This window comes from Rhodnius prolixus, unplaced genomic scaffold (assembly GCF_049639745.1).
Source record: "Rhodnius prolixus isolate KJV_2025 unplaced genomic scaffold, Rpr scaffold_6, whole genome shotgun sequence".
Lineage (NCBI taxonomy): Eukaryota > Metazoa > Arthropoda > Insecta > Hemiptera > Reduviidae > Rhodnius > Rhodnius prolixus.
This window is the reverse complement of record NW_027411634.1, coordinates 17,563,940-17,586,093: the sequence shown is the minus strand read 5'-3', so window position 1 is coordinate 17,586,093 and position 22,154 is coordinate 17,563,940. Positions and strand designations below refer to the sequence as shown.

The following is a 22,154-nucleotide window of genomic DNA, read 5'->3' as shown; positions in this document are numbered from 1 at the left end:
GGCTATTCTGACATCTTGGCTATAGTCCAAATGTCCTACCAAAAATTAGCCGGCTCTTGCCTTGAATGTAACTGAATCTTTCTAAACTGGAGTTTCAGGAGAGTATTATTTTCCATTTTCCATCCATAATTTTCTTTATACTTAGAATACAAGCACTTTAGAATACTTAGAACAGAATACGATCTAAACTTAGGCTGGAATCATTTTTTAGAAAGTTAATTATTGAAGTGATTCGTTGACATAACTTTATTATTCTCATTAAAAAATTGATTGCCTTGCTTTTCATTTCGACTTTTGATGTAGTTATTGCTACAAGTTGGTTATAAGTATTTAGTTAATTTATTTGTTTAAATACGAGGGTCGTTTGAAAAGTCTGTGCAAAGTCAGAGAGATAGCACCACTGGCGCGTATCGAGGTTATGTTTAGTTAGTAGCATCTCTTGGAAGAACACACACCAAGTTTCAGCCAGATCGGTCTATTTCTTTGTGTTTGGCATTCATTTGAATCGAGGAAGTCGAGTGATTTTTCAAAAAATGGACGAAAAAGAATTTCATGTGTTGATTAAACACTACTTTATGAAAGGCAAAACGCCTCAGGAGACTAAAGAGAAGCTTGATAAACATTATGGTGACTCTGCACCTTCGATTAGAACAGTTTATAAGTGGTTTCAAAATTTTCGGAGTGGCCATATGGGCACAAGTGACGCTGAACGTTCTGGACGCCCTGTTGAGGTTACTACTCCAGAAATCATTGATAAAATCCATGATATGGTGATGGATGACAGAAGAGTGAAGGTGCGTGAGATTGCTAGTGCTGTGGGCATCTCGAATGAACGGGTACATAATATTTTGCATCAACATTTGGACATGACAAAGCTATCCGCCAGATGGGTGCCGCGATTGCTCACGCTTGACCAAAAACGAAATCGTGTGAAGTGTTGCAAGGACGGTTTGCAGCTGTTCCAGAAGAATCCGCAGGACTTTAAGCGTCGTTTCGTCACTGTGGATGAAACATGGATACATCACTACACTCCTGAGACCAAAGAACAATCTAAACAATGGGTTACCAAGGGGGAATCTGCGCAAAAAAAGGCGAAGACCGTTCCTTCGGCCGGAAAGATTATGGCGACTGTCTTTTGGGATTCGCAAGGAATAATCCTCATCGACTATCTGGAAAAGGGTAAAACTATTACAGGTGCATATTATTCATCGTTATTGGACCGTTTGAAAACCGAGCTGCAAGAAAAACGCCCACGATTGGCCCACAAAAAAGTCCTTTTCCATCACGACAACGCACCAGCTCACACCTCAGCAGTTGTGGTGGCAAAATTAATGGAAATAGGGTTCCAACTCGTTTCACATCCCCCCTATTCTCCAGACTTGGCTCCCTCGGACTACTATTTGTTCCCCAATATGAAGAAATGGCTGGCGGGAAAAAGATTTTATTCAAACGAGGAGGTGATTGCAGAAACGAATGGCTATTTCTCAGACTTGGACAAATCCTATTATTCGGAAGGGATCAACAAACTAGAGCAGCGTTGGTCAAAGTGTATATGCCTAAAAGGAGACTATGTTGAAAAATAAAAAAGGTTTACCCCAAAAAATTAAGTAGTTTTTATTTTTGCACGGACTTTTCAAACGACCCTCGTACTTTTACTGTAATCTTTGATCAACATTTGTTTTCTTATTTGTTAATAACCCCTGTTGTGCTCTATTTATTTTGGCTACGCTGCAGATGGACAAAGTCTATGCAGTTGTCTGTATGGAAATATTTGTTTATATATTTCGGTTAAAAAAAAAAAAAAAATGGTAAACGCATATATTTTTGTAATTTATTTAGCGCCTCCTGACAGTATTCTTTTGTTACAGACAACTCTTTCGATCAGACAATGAGCTTTCAGAAGCACAACGGAATCGAAAATTTATGGCCCAACAGTTTGATTTGAACCCTGGAATCGCTGTAGAGTAGAGGTTCCCAACTAAAATATGGTCCGCGAAACACTTAACATTTTTAAAATAATTATATATTTATTTCACGTGAGGCCGCGTGTGCGGCGACGGCACGGTGAATGGGACGTCGAGCGAACGTAGGAGCGCCTAAAAACAAGTCCAAGAGTCGACTAAAAGGAAATGATGATGAGCGTGTCGCTTTGAGCAATCTCATCAATCCCAGGATTACCCATCTTGTTAAGATGTTAATTGAAGTTTATTTATAAAATCTAAAAGCAGTTTATTGTGATATTGAACCTTGTGGTCCCTGCTAACAAAACAATAATAAAATTGTCCCTGGTGATAAAAAGGTTGGGAACCACACTCTACACTGCTGTAGAGGAATGCGATAGCCACTTTATTGTTACTATAGAAGGAATAAAGAACTAGCGACTCCGCCAGCAAGTATTTCTAGCCCTACAATGGAGCTGTTATTTCTAAACTTCTCAACTAGAGCAGTCACACTCGATTAGTTAATCTCATCTTTTTTAGTGCTAAATTCTAGTCCCCACCTAGTTGCATAATGTTTTTTTTTATTGCACTCAAAACATTTATTATAAATTCCAAATTTACAGAAAATACGTCATCTAAAACTAACTCTCTAAGAAAGTCGGCTCGCATATTTCAAATAGTTCTTTCTTTCCCTGCTGGCATTGTTTGGAATGCGTAAATAAGTAAGGGGAAGGTTGCTAGACATAAATAAAACATTAATGTTATTTATATAAATTCCTTTATGCATTTCTGCTTGGTTTGTATGCATTTAATTCCGAAGCGCTGATTTATTCAATTTTCATTGTAAATTACATTTGCAAATGAAGCTTGTTTTTTTTGTTAAACATTAGCAAATTATGCAGAATGACAAATGGAGTACAAGGCCTCAGTGATAGCTTATTATTCAACTTTTAATTGTTTGGTTTTATTTTAAAGAGCAAAACTTTTTCTTTTATTTTAATGGAGGTCTAACCTCATTTGCTTGTTGTTTTTTCTCTTTTCTTCTGCATTCATTTATCATTCATCGTAAGATTCCACCTGAGTTAGTTAATATTCAGTTAAAACTGAAGGTTGAGTAGGTATTTACGTGTACAAACACGTTTAATAGGTTTAACAGGAAGAAATACAATATTTTCTTTGTATTGTCAGAAGTAGGAGTGAAGTTTGTGTCAATGGAGACCAACCCTGGGGTTAACTGACCCAGAGAATGTTAATATTGGGGGACTAAGGACCAACATAAGGAAACATGCAGTATTCCTTACGCCTTACAGGCATAAGCCACATCCTCCAGGGCCCTAATTGTCCTCTTATATAAGTGTTTCTCCTAGAACAGTGATGGCGAACCTATGACCCGCGGGTCAGACACTGACCTGCGCAAACTTTTCCACAATTGCTAGGCAACCATTTGTTTGTTACGCGCAGGTTGATTTAATAACGAGACTGATTCTACGATACTACAGATGAACTATACATGCACCAAATCCTAACGACCGACAGCTATGCAGCGTAAAGCCTTCTCTTTCGATTGCCAGCGTCTCACGTGTTTGTAGAGAAATCTGTCTGACCGGAACCGTCGTTTGTGTAAGAGGTGTTAGTTTCGATTTGCCGAAAACATGATACTACACATGTAGTAGAGCAACGATTCACATTAAACTGGGTAAAACCGCTACTGAAACTTATCTTTTATTAAAAGAAGTTTATGGCGATGAATGTTAATTACGTGCGCGAGTTTTTGAGTGGTTCAAGCGTTTCCAAGATGGCCGAGAAGAAGTCGGAGATGATGACTGCCCGGGTCGCCCTTCCACGTCCAAAACGGATGAAAATATCGATTTTAATTAATCAACATTACTACCATGTGGTGCTTGCTCAACTCCGTGAAAGAGTAAGGAAAAAACGACCCGATTTGTGGAAGAACAAGTCATGGGTCCTCCATCAAGACAACGCGCCGGCTCACACTGCATCTGTCTGTCAACCACGTTTCTAGCCTAGTACAACATCCCAGTTTTAGGCCATCCGCCTTATTCGCCTGACCTGGCCCCTATGTGACTTTTATCTGTTCCCAAAATTCAAATCTGCATTAAAAGGAACACGATTTCAGTCCGTTGAAGCTGTGAAAGAAAAAGCGGCACGCGTCATGCAGGAGCTCGCAGAAAAAGATTTCCAGCACTGTTTCGAACAATGGTAAATTCGCATGGAGTGTTGTAGGGATAGGGGAGTGGTGTATATTGAAGGTGATAATAACTAAATATGTATAAATTTAAAATAAAATGTTTTACAGCAACAGTCTCGATATTTAATAGCCACACCTCTTATATCTGGTGGTAACCACATTAGGAACAAATGGGATTTTGAGTTCATTATAGTGTAGATGGTAAGATTAGTGAAATTGGTGACTGTGAATCGGCGAAGTACTTCGAATTCGACAGAACTTGAGTAAGGCTTGGTCGTTCCCCCACAGTTCAGCTTCGTGAATCCACGATAGGTTATATAATTGTCCACTAAAACATGTCTTTTGTCATGCAGCATTAGTTTGGAATGTTTTTCTGGTAAACGATGTATTACATTGGTTGCATCTTTGTCTTAAGTCTGATATGGGATGAACTCCCCAAACTATTCGAATCTAGTTTATCAAATAGCTTTTAGATGATATGTCACCATCCATCATGAACAAATAGAAGCTGTTAGGCCATCCAGTTAGATAATAGATTTAAAATGAGTCTGAATATAAAGTCATTAGTTAAGTCAAAATAATCATTAGTGATTATCGCAACAATTAAACTGAAGGCAACAGTAACAGTGGCATCACTTACCTCATTGTTTGTACTGTTTATTCTAGATGATGGCCTTCAAAGAACAATGAAACGTTGTGCATGTACACTCTTGATTTATTATTGTGCATTGTATAATGTTCACATATCCTCCATTTGCTCTTATACAATAAGTAGTTTCCCATTAGTAAGGAGTTAGAGGATCTCAAACCAGACTTGCCATCGATCCCCAAGAAATTTACTCACAATTTTTTTAAAAATATTTTTCATTTCTGTATCAATTTCAATTTAACTAATGTTGATAATTATTATTATTTCTTAATGTAGTATTCTTAATTCATTACTGTTTTTAGCTAAATATCCTTTTGTGAAATTTTTTTGATGTTCAATCTTTTATTATTAATTTTTGGAATATAAATCCAGGAAAAAGAAAATTGATAATTAAGTGTCATGGTAAAATGCAGAAGTTTCGAATTATGTCAAAGTTATGGAATCCGATACTATAGATTTGCTATGACTTCCATTTTAATTGCAGTTATCACTTTTTACTTCTTCATTAATTCTCAAAAACGATTCCAATTAGTTTAAGCAAACTTTTTTTAAATTATCTACACAAAAATATTTTGTGTAAAGTGTTATTTCAAAATATGTACGGATCAAGATTCGTTTTCAAGGAAGCTTTTTGGTACCAAAAAAACCAGCATTTTGGTAAAAGTCCCATTTGTTTTTCACATAACATTTGATTTAGCAGGCCTTGGTTAGCGTGCCATCAAAAGAAGGTTGCAATATTGATATTGAATTACAGTAGAACCTCGCATAACGAGCACCTCTCTTAACGAGTAATTCGCATAACGAGTAAAACAAATTGATTCTTATAGCGAGCGATGTTTCGCATAACGATAGTTTTCTAATGACATTTCGCTGACTGCGCAGTTTTCGCTGACTCATCGAAAACTGCGCATTCTTCGATTTGTCATTCCTGTTTACGCATATGCGTTTCATATTCTCCACGTATCTAATGCATTGATACAGTCGAAACCGAACTTCACCGAATGAGTGGTTTATAGGGGAAGTCCATATAGTGATATTTGTGTTTAAATATTATTGTGTTTATTTTGTTATCCCTCTAACAAAATGGCTTCGAAAAGAATTAAAATAACGTTAGAATTGAAACGTAAAATCATTGAGAAACGAGAAAATGGTGTAAGTGTGGCTGATCTAGCAATTATCCCCTTTTATTTTAATTTATATAAAAAAATTGTTTCGCTTAACGAGTATTTCGCATAACGAGTAAGGTTCTGGAACGAATTATGCTCGTTAAGCGAGGTTCGACTGTACAAGATATTGATAATGCATTCAAATGATTATCAATCTTTATTGTTACATTTTTAATTTGTAAACATGCTGCTTGAGGACAAAGCTATGTTATGCGTATCTAAATAAAGAAACAACACGCCAAGACTAACTACCAAAAATTCCATACTGCTCTCTCTACTAGCTCTAATCTTCTTGTACAGTCTCTCGCCTCCTCTGACATCCCTAATACTGAATCGCCAGTGGCCCCGCGACTTCCTTGTAGTCTGAAGAACTAAATCTCTCCTCTCTCCTACTCATATTCTCCTCCTCACATTCCCCTATCTCATCTAGAGAGTGCTACCGCTGGATAGCTTCTCTCCTCCTGCTCTTCCCGCTCCAGTTCATCGCATTCACCTCCTATTTACTTATTGTATATATTTATACAGATTGTAAATTACAAAATAAATAAATAAAAAAAAAAAATTAAAAAAACTAAAAACTATTTTTACCTCTAATTAAAGGTTTAATGAATACGATGAGTTTAAATTTTTAAGCGAATTGTTCAGTGTTAATTCTCAACTTCAATCCTTTCTGTATTATACATTTCACAATTAAGAATATTAGCACACAATAATACTTTGTTTAGAAAACACTGAAGCAATAGCAACCTTGTTTTTTCAAACACACCATTTTACCTCAATTAGGTAGTTTGATTGTTCTAAATAATTTATGTTTTATTGTTTAAAAATTCGTATTTCTAAAAACGATTTTGAGGACTGATCCTTAATATATTTAATAGGTCAAAAAATACAGTCTTAACTAACTTTCTAAAAGTATAATTACATGACGACAAACTGGGAATTCATTTCAAAAAGTAAGTCAAAAGTCGGTTAAATTAGTGGTTAAAACTTAAGTTCGTTAAAGTGACAACACCAACTTTTATGTTGTTATTTTGAAATGATTTTTGGCATAATGCGTTAATGTATTCATAAAATGAAGACGTTAAAATAATTCATACTAATATATTCTCATGATTTTTGACTTTAATCTATATATATAAAAATGAATGTGTGTCTGTTTGTACTCGATAGATTCAAAAACCATACATCCAATCGCCGTGAAAATTTGGGAAATTATTAGGTATATCCCCGGGAAGGTTTTTGCATTTTTTTTTTTTTTAAATCATAGTTGGGGCTCTAGGTGCTCCCGAATAAATATCCCAAAAATATCAAAATAACATTTAATTAGTAATATTTGTTGAAAGTGTAACCATGAAAACCATGAAAAACAGTTTTTTGCAATTATTAATACGAGAATAAATTATACCGAAGATGGTGGAAAACCCATTAAACTAAAAGAACTCAACAATACTATTGACGTTGATAATCGTTGGGTAGTACCATATTCTCCATTACTACTAAAAACGTATAACGCACACATAAATGCTGAGTACTGCAATTCAGTGAAAGCGATAAAATATATTTGCAAATATGTGAACAAAGGAAGCGATATGGCAGTGTTTGGAGTGGAAAATACAACTGCATCTAACGATGAAGTCACCCAATATCAACTGGGACGCTTCATAAGTAGCAATGAGGCCGTATGGCGTATTTTATCATTTTCCATTCATGAGCTATATCCAACGGTTGTTCATTTAGCAGAAAATGGACAGCGTATGTACTTTACATCAGAAAATGTACGTGCAAGAGCAATGTCACCACCGCCAACAACATTAACTGAATTTTTCACATTATGTAGAAATGCTACCTTTGCAAGGACACTACTGTACTCTGAAGTAGGGATAATTTTATTGTTAATTTTCATTTCGATATATTGTATACATTTGGTCATTAATAAATTATGTTTGAGGTATCAAAACTGCCTTTTTGTTCAAACACAGCAACGTGTGAACGGGTACAGCTAGTGGTAAATAAAATAGATTAATACCTAAATAGATAAAAACTAAACGCGTCTTAATTTAATAATAAAAAATAAAAAAAGTTGTTAATTATGAATGATTTTAAAAGTATTAAAATTTAAGCAAATCTGTTTAATTTGATTATTTCTCATTCTATTTTCTCAGATTTGTAATTTTCTCCAAATCGATTTACGAACGAGTCCTTTTTAAAATATTTGACGATTTTCTGTCATTGTTTTCTGCTCAAATTAGGATTAAGACTTATATCTCTTTTTAATGATGTAAAACAATTAAAAATGAGGTAAAATAAGTCGACTTTTAAGGAAATGTTTTTAAATGCTATTGGTAGTAGAATTTACTGTCCTACTCTAAGCATTATTTTACAACAGCTTGCTTCTTTGATGTTAAGTTAAATATTTACTTAGGATTCTAAATATTGTAAAGATAAAGAAGTCCAGTTTCATTTATATGGACATAACCTTAATCGGTGGGAGGTTATTGGTCAGCATTTAAAGAAGAGCAAATAGTTCTTCGATTTCTGATTTCTCTTAGCAGTACTCAGGTGTAAAAAAGGTTTGATTGCATACTTGACTGCAATCGGCAGTTAGCAAATGTCCGATAATCTCTGTTAACTTCAGGAGAAAGTACCATTCTTCACCATGGCAACAAGCGTTAAAAGAACTTCGTTCCATATCATTTACTGCTTCTTATTTTTATAAATAGCTTTTCATTCTTCTCGTTTAATTTCTCTTCATGGACTGGTTGATGTTCGTATTGCATATCAGTGGGATGTTCCTATATTTTCTTGCAGATATACTGCAGTAGATGTTATCTAGTTTCACTGTAATGGAGGGCGTTTTTTTTTTACGTTCCTGAAAAAAGTGTTCATTTCATTCAATAATCGTACTAACAAAATAATGCAATACAGGCAACACTCCATACATTATGGTGTCCAACAACACGTGTTCGCGTTAACACCGATCAAAAAAATGAGCAGAAACTCTCTCATGGTCAGAAATCGAGTCTTCATGGTCGGGTACATCCATTTTATATTAATTTGTAACTGCTGTAAGAGGTTGAAAATTCAAAAAAAGGCCAGTTTCCATGTCAGGAGATACACTACGAGCTTTTAAGGAATTGAAAACGTACCGATATTACTGACATTTTAAAGAAGGTACTAAAGATGAAAAAAGAATTCATGAAGTGAAGATGATAAAATTCAAGCGAAAAACCGTTAAAATCTGTATTTATCGAGTGGTGAGCGGAAAGAATTATAAATTAAGCATTTTAAAATTGAAATACAATTATATTTTGTACTGAAAATGTGGTTAGGTTGGCAGTACTGGAGAATATCTTTGATTATATCCGTCATAGCTCGCCTGTTTATTGTATCCCTGACTGGTTTTGGTCTTTCCTGCATCAACAGAAGTAGATTTAACAGTTTCGTGTAGAGATTTCTACTTCACTCAAATTCCCCGTCTCACACTACACTTGCTGACTCTAAATATTTAATTTTAAATATTTTAACTTATTCAAGAAAATCAAATAAAATTTATAAAACAAATAGATGAATAAGTTGTATGTTTGGCCATAGTTATAATTAAAACCTTCAATGAATGGCTGTGGGCCAAAAAATAATACATTTTCTTAAATGTTCGACGTTTCGAACGCTTCAGAACACCAGAGTAATCTTCCATTTTTCCTATCTTCGAAACCAGTTCCTGAAGAAGGAATCCAGATGTGTCCTAAACGTCGAACATAACAAAAAAACGTTCCTCTTATTGATTGAAATTTGTATTGCAAAATACTTTCTATTTTGAAAATTATAGATTGGGTAAACGTCTGTTTCTTTTCTCCAATCATTTATGAGTGCGTGAAATTATTTAATTCAATATTCTTGCAATAATTAATAATAGATTATTTTATTAAACTGTTGCATTGTCTTGCAGTCTTTTAATCTAACTCAGATTTACCCGAATTATCACTAGTTCTTCACCTAAAAATTCAATTACAGCAAGCCAATAAATAACTTACTTAAAACTTACAAATATCTCTGCAAAATTTGCCAATCATAGCCGTTATTGAAAACAATTTGTTGTAAGTACAACGAAAATCAATGTATTAAAACTGTCCGGTAGGACAGTTGTATAAGGGTTGATCGTCAAAAACTGCACGAAAAAGTGTAACGTTGAAAAACACCCAACTTTGACAATTTTTTTCTCTTTTTCTATAAAAGATAAAATTCCCAAATTTTCTTTAAATTATAGGGCAAACCCTCCTTTATAACTGTAATTTTTTTGCAACAACCCAGATCTAATAGGTTTCGAGAAAAAAGTTGCCAAAAATGAGCAAAAACGGCTTTTTCAAAAATTGTTGTTGTTGTTGTTGTTGTTGTTGTTCTTCTTCTTCTTCTTCTTCTTCTTGTTGTTGTTGTTGTTACCTTTTTTTGTAAACTGCGTAGCGCCTAAACGCGTGAACCGATTTTCATGAATGAGGTGTCATTGGATTCGGAATTTTATGTAGATGTGCCTTTTGGGGGTCTCGACGCTGTACATCGAATGGGAGAGGAGTTAGCCCCCTTTATGTAAGGCCCCCCCCAAAATACCAAATAATAATTTGTAAATAATTAAATTGAAATCTAAATTAGGAACTTAATAAGTTTTACAATCTCGAAAGTTCTAGATAATGTATTGTTATAAATTCAAGAAACAACTGCCTAACTTTTAGCGGTTAGTCTTTTCATCTGAGTTGAAAGTTTATTTTTTAAATTATTGAACTCAAAATATTACTTTCACTCTTCGACGCATCACTCTTCCTCCTGTCTTTTACAATCTTATTCCTTTACCAGCAGACAACGTAGTCCGCTACCTTGGGCTTTACCTTGACAGAAGACTAACATGGAATCCTCATACACGACTTAAGGAGAACAGAACTCAACAGACGCTTCCGACAACTGAAAAGACTACTCGACAACAGATTTAAACTCACTTTGGATAACAAAAGACTTATATATGTAAGTATATTAAAACCAGTCTGGGCTTATGGCATCGAACTGTGGCGGTTCAAATCAAAACACTCAAATCTGCAAAGGATCCCAGTCCTTGCTGTCTAAAATTCTTCGCTCTACAGTTAAACGCTCCTTTCTACGTCACCAATCAAACCATTCACACAGACTTGAACATTCCTTTCGTGCAACACAAGTTGCTGAAAACACGATACAGAAAATTCCATCTTAACATTCAAACACATCGCAATCCACTTATACAACATCTATCTTCAAGAACATTTCCAGACAACACTTCTTAGACGTCTTAAAAAGCAGTGGCCTCGCGATCTCCTCTCTGATGAAGAGAGTCAGTAGAATTTAGAATGTTTTTGGAGTGTTACCGCTGGGTAACTTCTCCACTCTGATATGTGTGAATGTTATTTATTGTTATCATTGTTGCTTATAACGCAAAATGCGTTGATTGTAACTAAATAAATGATTAAAAACACAAATTATTGTAAAGATTTTTAGAAAAAATTAAATATAGAACACTTTATGAGTGTTTTCACACCTAGTCGCTCCGCCCCTGTGGCTAAAAACCAGGTCCCACAGTTTTGCACTAAAATAACTATTTATCTGTAGAATAGAATAAATACAAGCCATTATTCTAAACAGTAACAATTCTATCAGAAAATTGTATATATGTGGCGCAGTTTTGAAGGGCAACATAGTTTGATCGATACGTGTTAGTTGTTTTCGCTTAGTCAAAAGAGTTTCAATGGAGAATAGATGATTCATACACCTGTTATCTCTTTCCGGTCTACAATCTCCGGTCTTTCACCACTTCCTTTGCGTCAACCTTGATTTCTCTCTATTGCATTTTTTTTCATGTGGATATTTTTTTTTTATTTTTTTTTTTTTATTAAAACTACTAACGTTTAAAGCTTGTAGCTGTTTTAAAACAAGAATAACGTTTTTAGTGTTAGCTGTTGTATGGAGATTTCTTTCTTTTTTGTGCACAAATTTTCTGTTATTCTGTAAAGTAATCATGTTGAATTTTTGAAATAATTTCTTTGGAAAGGCAGGTTTTAAAACTCAACTTTCTTTTGATATAATTTTCCCTCCCATTACCATGGGGTCTTTAAAGGATGAGCGATTTTACAGAAGAAATTTAGAATTTATACTACAAATTAAATTATAAGGTTCACTTTAAGTGAATATCGCCTCTTTGGGGGAAGTTAAATCGATTCCAGAGAGTCGATAGGCTGAAGGTTTAATCTGAGGACGTTTTAAAATCAAGGAGGCAGTGGTTAAAAAACATTATGCAGTATTTGAAATAGAGTCCAGGAATAATTCTCTACAGGAACTTTCCTGCTTTCATAGGAAAGAAGAGAAAAAGTAATTCCTTAGAAAGACTTGTCAAAACCTGTCAAAACCTATGAGTTAAGGATGGGAAATTACGAGGGTCGTTTGAAAAGTCCGTGCAAAGTCAGAGAGATAGCACTACTGGCGCGTATCGAGGTTATGTTTAGTTAGTAGCAACTCTTGGAAGAACACACCAAGTTTCAGCCAGATCGGTCTATTTCTTTGTGTTTGGCATTCGTTTGAATCGAGGAAGTCGAGTGATTTTCAAAAAATGGACGAAAAAGAATTTCGTGTGTTGATTAAACACTACTTTATGAAAGGCAAAACGCCTCAGGAGACTAAAGAGAAGCTTGATAAACATTATGGTGACTCTGCACCTTCGATTAGAACAGTTTATAAGTGGTTTCAAAATTTTCGGAGTGGCCATATGGGCACAAGTGACGCTGAACGTTCTGGACGCCCTGTTGAGGTTACTACTCCAGAAATCATTGATAAAATCCATGATATGGTGAAGGATGACAGAAGAGTGAAGGTGCGTGAGATTGCTAGTGCTGTGGGCATCTCGAATGAACGGGTACATAATATTTTGCATCAACATTTGGACATGACAAAGCTATCCGCAAGATGGGTGCCGCGATTGCTCACGCTTGACCAAAAACGAAATCGTGTGAAGTGTTGCAAGGACGGTTTGCAGCTGTTCCAGAAGAATCCGCAGGACTTTAAGCGTCGTTTCGTCACTGTGGATGAAACATGGATACATCACTACACTCCTGAGACCAAAGAACAATCTAAACAATGGGTTACCAAGGGGGAATCTGCGCCATAAAAGGCGAAGACCGTTCCTTCGGCCGGAAAGATTATGGCGACTGTCTTTTGGGATTCGCAAGGAATAATCCTCATCGACTATCTGGAAAAGGGTAAAACTATTACAGGTGCATATTATTCATCGTTATTGGACCGTTTGAAAACCGAGCTGCAAGAAAAACGCCCACGATTGGCCCACAAAAAAGTCCTTTTCCATCACGACAACGCACCAGCTCACACATCAGCAGTTGTGGTCGCAAAATTAATGGAAATAGGGTTCCAACTCGTTTCACATCCCCCCTATTCTCCAGACTTGGCTCCCTCGGACTACTATTTGTTCCCCAATATGAAGAAATGGCTGGCGGGAAAAAGATTTTATTCAAACGAGGAGGTGATTGCAGAAACGAATGGCTATTTTTCAGATTTGGACAAATCCTATTATTCGGAAGGGATCAACAAACTAGAGCAGCGTTGGATGAAGTGTATAAGCCTAAAAGGAGACTATGTTGAAAAATAAAAAAGGTTTACCCCCAAAAATTAAGTAGTTTTTATTTTTGCACGGACTTTTCAAACGATCCTCGTAGGTGTACGAAAAAGGACGCTTTTGATCTTTCATAGTAAACTTAAAACTCTGTGTTTCCTTTCATTGTACTGCTTGATTAACCCCATAAAAAAAAAAAAAATATGGAGAAATGCGATGAAATAATGTAAACTGTTTTTTAAAATTCCATTTATGTATATAATAAATTCCCATAAATTTACCGATAACATTTATCGCCTGCTACTGAATTTGAATTGAATTATTGCAACAGTTTACATTAGAATAGGGAGTTAATCAAGATGGCTTCTGAAATAAATTATTTATTATTCAATGGCCAAAAATGTTTTATCGTTTAAAATGGTGTCCATTTTTATTACTTAGAAAATTTATTATAAATATAAAAAGCTATGACTCAACCAAGTGCTTTGACACTTAAATATTTCAAAAAAAAATAGAGTTAATCGATTTGTGCAGTGAACGGTTCATTTAACGCAAAAATTTAATATTATTTATGTTTTAGTTCAAAGTTGTTTGTAATTTGTAAATTACCATAATTCAGATTTTTATCAATAGAATGTTTTATATTGATTCCTATACTTACACATTATCTTATTCTTAATCAAGTTGGTTTAGTTAAAAGCAAACAATTGAGCTGTTATTTTTGAAAGTGGTATAAGTCCAATTTTTAAAAAAATGAGTTAATGGTAATTTCAGCAAGATATAGACACATTCTTTCCATATTTATAATCATACATTCAATGGAGTAAGATTTTTTTTATAAAGTCAACAAAAGAATTTTGACTATAAAATGTTATCACAAAAATATTTTTTTTGAAAGTGGAATAAGTCCATTTCTAATAATTATAATTAAAACAACTTTCTTATTGCAATTATTTTTTATTATTGCTACTTCAGTGTACGCTGCTCGTTAGCAGATATTATGCTAACTGTACGAGGGTCGTTTGAAAAGTCCGTGCAAAAATAAAAACTACTTAATTTTTTGGGGTAAACCTTTTTTATTTTTCAACATAGTCTCCTTTTAGGCTTATACACTTCGTCCAACGCTGCTCTAGTTTGTTGATCCCTTCCGAATAATAGGATTTGTCTAAGTCTGAAAAATAGCCATTCGTTTCTGCAAACACCTCCTCGTTTGAATAAAATCTTTTTCCCGCCCCCAGCCATTTCTACATATTGGGGAACAAATAGTAGTCCGAGGGAGCCAAGTCTGGTGAATAGGGGGGATGTGAAACGAGTTCGAACCCTATTTCCATTAATTTTGTGACCATAACTGCTGAGGTGTGAGCTGGTGCGTTGTCGTGATGGAAAAGGACTTTTTTGTGGGCCAATCGTGGGCGTTTTTCTTGCAGCTCGGTTTTCAAACGGTCCAATAACGATGAATAATATGCACCTGTAATAGTTTTACCCTTTTCCAGATAGTCGATGAGGATTATTCCTTGCGAATCCCAAAAGACAGTCGCCATAATCTTTCCGGCCGAAGGAACGGTCTTCGCCTTTTTTGGCGCAGATTCCCCCTTGGTAACCCATTGTTTAGATTGTTCTTTGGTCACAGGAGTGTAGTGATGTATCCATGTTTCATCCACAGTGACGAAACGACGCTTAAAGTCCTGCGGATTCTTCTGGAACAGCTGCAAACCGTCCTTGCAACACTTCACACGATTTCGTTTTTGGTCAAGCGTGAGCAATCGCGGCACCCATCTTGCGGATAGCTTTGTCATGTCCAAATGTTGATGCAAAATATTATGTACCCGTTCATTTGAGATGCCCACAGCACTAGCAATCTCACGCACCTTCACTCTTCTGCCATCCATCACCATATATCATGGATTTTATCAATGATTTCTGGAGTAGTAACCTCAACAGGGCGTCCAGAACGTTCAGTGTCACCTGTGCCCATTTGGCCACTCCGAAAATTTTGAAACCACTTATAAACTGTTCTAAATGAAGGTGCAGAGTCACCATAATGTTTATCAAGCTTCTCTTTAGTCTCCTGAGGCGTTTTGCCTTTCATAAAGTAGTATTTAATCAACACACGAAATTCTTTTTCGTCCATTTTTTGAAAATCACTCGACTTCCTCGATTCAAACGAATGCCAAACACAAAGAAATAGACCGATCTGGCTGAAACTTGGTGTGTGTTCTTCCAAGAGATGCTACTAACTAAACATAACCTCGATACGCGCCTGTAGTGCTATCTCTCTGACTTTGCACGGACTTTTCAAACGACCCTCGTAAAAGAAAAATAAGTTTAAAATATCTTTTTTTGCTTTAAAGATCTTAACGAAGTAATTTTCATTTTTATATTTTTAATATAACTGAAATTTAAAAAAAATAAACTTGGTTATTCGTGTATTTAAATGTCTTCATTTTAATTATTACTTTTTACATAAAACCCCATTTCAGTAAAGCTATAATGTCTATAAAAATATGGACTTAAATTTACTCCTATTTTTATTTCTTGTAATATGTTATTTTTGAAAGTGGTATAAGTCCATTTGGAGCTAAAGAAAATCGTTTATTTTTTTTAAGAATTGCAATAATTATTATTTCATAATAAAATTTAAAAGGTGCGTAGTGTTAATAACATCACTTGAATAGATTAAGGTTTTTGAATATTTTTAAATTAATTCAAATGCAAAACTTTAAATATCTCGATACATGGAAAAGTGGACTTATACCACTTACAAAAATAACGGCTCAATTATTGTTATTTTAATAATTTGTATTTTTTTTTTTTTAAATAATTTTGATTGATTTATCAAAATTATAATGGCTCCCAGCGTTAACATTTTGAGTTAATATCTTGTTATATTTTCAGGTCAATCTGCGATCTGTTGGTCGCAAACGATTTGCTCACCTCTCCGAGAATTTAGATGAAATCCATTTTGACGCCAACATACCCTGGGGCGAGGATACATTGTTCACGTTGGAATTCCGTGCAGAAGAAGGCGGCCGTTACGCTATCCACACCTGTAACAACAAGTATCTCTCGCGTGAGGGCAAACTAGTGCCTCAAGTTACACCCAACTGCCTTTTCTCCGCTGAATATCACACTGGCCAACTTGCTTTGCGCGATTCAGCTGGTAATTATCTATCGCCGATTGGATCGAAGGCCGTGCTGAAAACACGTTCCCAGGTGGTCACTAAAGATGAACTGTTCACTTTGGAAGATTCACTGCCACAGGCATCATTTATTGCTGCACTCAATTCAAGATATGTCTCCGTTAAACAAGGTGAGTTATTTTTGTCTCTTCTCATGATTTATTCTTATTAACCTTCATGTGTAATCCTGTTTCATTATTTCTGGACATAATTTTGTCTAGTAGTGTGAATCGAACTAGTACTGTTTTAACGTCGGTGAAACGCATTAGTTCGCTCTTAGAGCGAATGGAGGATTGAGCTAATTCCTCTTTTAGTTATCGGTAAATCTCACTAGTTCTTCTTAGAGCACATGGAGAAGCGTTCTAGTTCCACTTAGAGCAGCCGGAGAATACCAGTTGTTCCTTTTGGATCAGTGAGAGAGACCCATATTTCTCCAAGAGGCGCCACGGTAGCCGAGCGGTTAGAGGCGAGACCTGTAAAGCTAATATGTATTGTGGTACTGGGTTCGATTCCCGGTCTAGGCCTTGGATTTTATTTAATGGTTAATAAAAGAAATTTACAGTGAAGTATGTTTGCTAGTCGCCTCAATTCTCCTAATTTGGTAGTTGGACGTAAAGCCCGCCTGAAAAAATAGGCGATTGCTTCACTTTAAATGTGATTTAAGCTTCATACGCTCATGTAGATAGATATTTTGTTCCAAAAAAATGCTTCTTAACACATTTTTTAAAAAAAATATTATTTCTTTCACCTGGTTTAATCAAACACTATCGTTTAGATACTTGTAAATTTAAGGAAGTGCCTCCTAACTGAACTTAAAGATTTTACAGCGCCATTGTCATCAAGATTTCTAGAGTATGGAACCTGTAGCATTTGTTTGCCTTTTCAAAAATATTTTAAATTACTTCGGAATGCATTTAGTAACCGCTGATCGCTTTCAACCATTGTTCATTCACAGAGTATCTATTGCAAAAGAAAGTTGTTTAAAATAAAATATAATCCTGTATCGTTAGATTGCTGAGAAATATCTCAGAATTGTAGTTACCGATGGTGATAGAAGTTCGCCAGACTATGGATATCTTACCGCAGAAATGTGCTAAAGACTTGCAAGATTGATTCTAAGAAAGAGAATTTGGCCATGAGCGTTTCTTTATCAGTAATTTTGAAGCAATAGCAAGTATGTTTGCTAGTCGCCTCCGTTCACGACACCTAATTGGTAGTTGGATGTAAAGCCCTGTTGATAAAATATACTTTACTTTTTATTCCTCCTACATCAATTGGAGAATGTAAAAAATAGTAATCCATACTGAATAAACTTCTATTTATAAATTCCTGACTATGGGAAAAGACAAGTGCAACTTAGGCACCTTTGAAATACATTACCATCAATAATTTCGTTCTTCATTGCTGGAAACGATTCACAAAGAAGCTTTACTGGGACAGTTTACCTCCATTGTTTATCTCTAAATGTAATTAGCGCTACACGCCTCCTGAGCTTTCCATTCCATTCTCGTGTTTCTTTATAAATTCCTCAGGAGCGTTTTTCAATTTATTTAATTTGTAATTAGGTTCTCAGTTTTTTTTTTGAAAAAAAGAAGTGATTGTATTTTTCCTTTCTTTCTTTTCGACATCTCAAAATAACAATGGCAACGAGAACATTCCGTGTACTTTCTCCTAAATGCAATTATGCCTGTGAAATTGGGTCATCTCACCATTATTGTTCTAAAGTTAATCTAACAAGAGTTTACTTGTATTTCCCAGGCTGTTTCTTGGGAGCTCTTGGTGGTGTACTTTTGAGCTCGCCTATTTCGTTCGCATTATTGTATTGTCTGTGATCTTTACTAGCTTTTATATTTTGTTAATATCCTTAATTTTTCTTCACATTTTAAAAGAAATTTGTAAGGAAATGAAGAATGCAAGATTTCCCGAAACATGGTGTGGAATAGGGAAAATTAAGAAATAGTTTTTGAAAATATAACTTTACTACAGATAATTCAGAAAATTACAGAAAATTATATGTACATATATCCATTTTTTGTTTGTTTCAAGGTCTTGCATATCACACCGATTATTCTATCATTTAAAGTTATTTTCACAAAACACGCTTTCACTCTAGGACACAAAACGATTAAATGTAATTATTACAATAGAACTGTCAAGTTATTAACTAATAATCTAATCTAATCGTTTAATCTTTTATAATTACTTTTTAATCGTCTTTTGGAAGTTATAAACGCTTTTAGTTACCAATATCAAGGAGGTTTCTGGGTTTTGTAATTACATCTATAGGTGAATATTTTTAGAACAGTAACCAGTTGGGATTACATCTCTTACTCTCCGGTTCTATTGGGGACTGTGTTTACATATTGATTAAACAGCAGGCTCAGCTATATGCGCGATTATCCAGACGACTTATTATTTTTAAACTTTTCTCAACAATGCTTTCTGAAATTCAACATTCCCATTTTAGTGCTATTTTCTGACTAGCAATAAAAGACGCGTGGCAACTTGATAGTTACTCCAACACATACTTAAATTGTGAGTGAGTCATTGGGAACTTCGTTGGTACAAGCTTTTACATAAGTTGCATTGGAATCTTTGCTAAATTACTGTAATTGTTCCATAAGATTGAATAAATGTTCAACTATTTTCCAATATTACGAGCTTGGTTAGAAATTTTACAGAATTACTTGTACTTTTCAGTAATTATTACTTAATAATTTGGTTGTTCAATCGTAAGAACAGGCTACAAATTGTAGAATTCATGGTTATTTTGTTTTGAGGGAATAGAAAATACTTTTTTGCTTTGTTAAAAGATGTTTGTTCAGTTATTGGTCTTAATAGTGTAGCGAGTGATGAGATTATTTAGCATTACATATCAGTAATGTTGTTTTGATAAGGGTTGAGCTCAAATCGTTTATATCTAAGTTTCTTTATTCGTTCCATTAAAGTGTTATCGTATTATAAGAGAATACCATAGAAATGTCTGGCTGGAACTCTTTCTTCTACTTTTATATAAGGCTTCTTCGAGTAAATATTTGTACAAGTTTGGGGTAGTTATTGGTGGAGAGATTATAGAATCTTTATAATGTACACATAGTATAAACCGAATGTCCTTGAGTGACGAGTAAAGGCTATGAAGGTTTATGTTAGGGTCGGTCGGAAATGTCTGGCTTCTCTAGCCCCCTAAACTATCATGTTAAACCCAACAATGGAAGCTCTACGATATTTTTTAGTATATCTGTGATTATTGTCAATGGAATCCTATTTCTTTTTAACCTGCCATCTTGATTAGGTCTCTCTTTCTATTCCTCTGCTTTCTAGATTAGATATCTTCCATTTTAGCCAAATTCTTGGAATATAAACTTCGCAGGAAGAAGAAAAGAAGGTTTAATTAGATTAGATTAGGGCTGCCTAAAGGCCTACGCCACTGCGACCCCTATGAATCTATTGTGGCTCCCCGGCTTTAGAGCTCGCACTCCAGACCCGTCCGTTTAATCAGACTCTTAATTCTGGAGAGCGACTCTTGGGTAAAGCTCACAGGGCTGGTTTTTCCTCCTTAGCCAGATAAGCCCCTCACACTGACACAACACGTGCAATCCGTTTCCTCTTCTTCCTTATAGAACCTACAAAGGCTATCATCTGCCAGGCCCAAGCGATGCATGTGTTTTCTGAGCCTACAGTGGCCGGTTAATAGGCCTACAATTATCCTTATAGCCTTACGGCCTTGACGGGAATAATTCTGCAGTAAACCTCGGCGAACAGCCCCTAATGAACTCCTTCGCCTGTCTCTGCCCAATGGTGGCGAGCCACCACCTCCTGAGACCTACTCTGCACCGATAAGTTAATGGTCGCAGTCTTAACACACCCAAAACAGGGCTCCGGACCAACGAAGTGTCCCGCAGAGCCTTCTTGGGCCAATAAAACTGCCCCTTCGTTTCCCTTATGTCCTGAATGATCAGGTACCAACACTAGAAAGACCTTATTTTGGTCACTAATTTCCTTCAGGGCACCCAGACAGTCCCAAACCAGCCTTGAGTTGACCTGGTAGGAACTAATTAAATAGGTTTAATTAACTTACGTATAAACTTAGCTGCAAATGTTAAGAATGTCTGCGATGTCGCGTTTTTAACTACTCAGCCAACGCATATATTTTCAAATTTTTGATTCATAATATTTGAATTTATTTTCTTTTACTCGTAATTTCCACTGAATAACTTAACCTCCAATTAATTTGCACCATTCTGTTGATTTCAACCAATCAGGCTTACTCTTATGTGCAGTAAATGTGTTCGAATAAAATTGTGAACTACAAATAAAAAGTATAAATAATTAGGTAATTTTCTGGATTTTAAACTCTCCAAAAAATTTGGGATTCTAAATGCTCCAAAAAAAACCTGAAATCAACTAGTAGTCTTTATTGAATATATTCTATAAAATTATCTACACAGCAATTTCCTCCTTCTTATCTACATGGCCCGGTCGGTTATTTATAAAACTATTATCATACTAATATATAATAAGACATAATTTTATAACTAACGCATATAGAATGGGCGCCTACAACTAAGTATTAGCTAGGTCAGGTTTTGTGCAGTAGCCGAGACCCTCAAGATGGTGGTGAAGAAGGAACACGATACTCCTTGCAAGAGTTTTAAGTCCACTACAGAGTACAACACGACTATATTCTGCTGGCTGGCAGCGTGCTGCTTCCATAGTGATTGTGTCTGGGCTCTGCAAGGTCATTTACCCTTTTGGCTCTCTTCGTAGCGTTTGTCAAGGTTAACCTTTCTTTTTCTAACCCACCCACAATATTAACTGGTCCAATTTAGATTCTAATTTCATTTTTTAAAGGTAGCTGTTTTCGTGTTTAGTTTACATTAGTGGATTTGTTTTAAAAAGCATGAGGAGGTTACGTTCCACTTCCAAGCGGAAGTGCGCCTTTTATACATTTTCTCCCAGTTTTGTGGATCTACAAAACATATTCCATCTTCCTTTCATTGCAACATAAGAATAAAACTAGAAAACTATATATTTGAAGTGTAATAATGCGCTACCAACTTTTCAAGTTCTATTATTGCCTTCCATTATGGAACGAAATCCTACAAAACCCTATAAGTCCAAGGTATCTGAACAATCTCAGAATCGGAGAGGGTTCTAAGGAGAATATAATTATATACTCCACCAACACCTGCTTGAAGCCATACAACACCCTACATACTAAGCTATAAGAGAAATTTCAGAATCTGAGAGATAACTTTGAAGAATTGTTTTTCCACCAACTCCTGCTAGTTTCCCAGATCATCGAAATCATCCTTGGTTAATGGCTTCGCAATTTAGTCCAGGAGATGATTGATGTTTCCTTCATCTTACTCAGAATA

The 22,154-nt window shown here is 35.3% G+C and overlaps 1 protein-coding gene across 1 annotated transcript in view; it reads left to right on the top strand.

The window, feature by feature from the left end:
- The window catches only part of sn (fascin domain-containing protein singed), a 131,601-nt gene that overhangs the window by 72,664 nt on the left and 36,783 nt on the right, over positions 1-22,154 (top strand). The window contains exon 3 of the mRNA XM_074140800.1: positions 16,493-16,907. Coding sequence (XP_073996901.1) covers positions 16,493-16,907 — 415 coding nt within the window. The remainder of the gene's footprint in view (positions 1-16,492; positions 16,908-22,154) is intronic.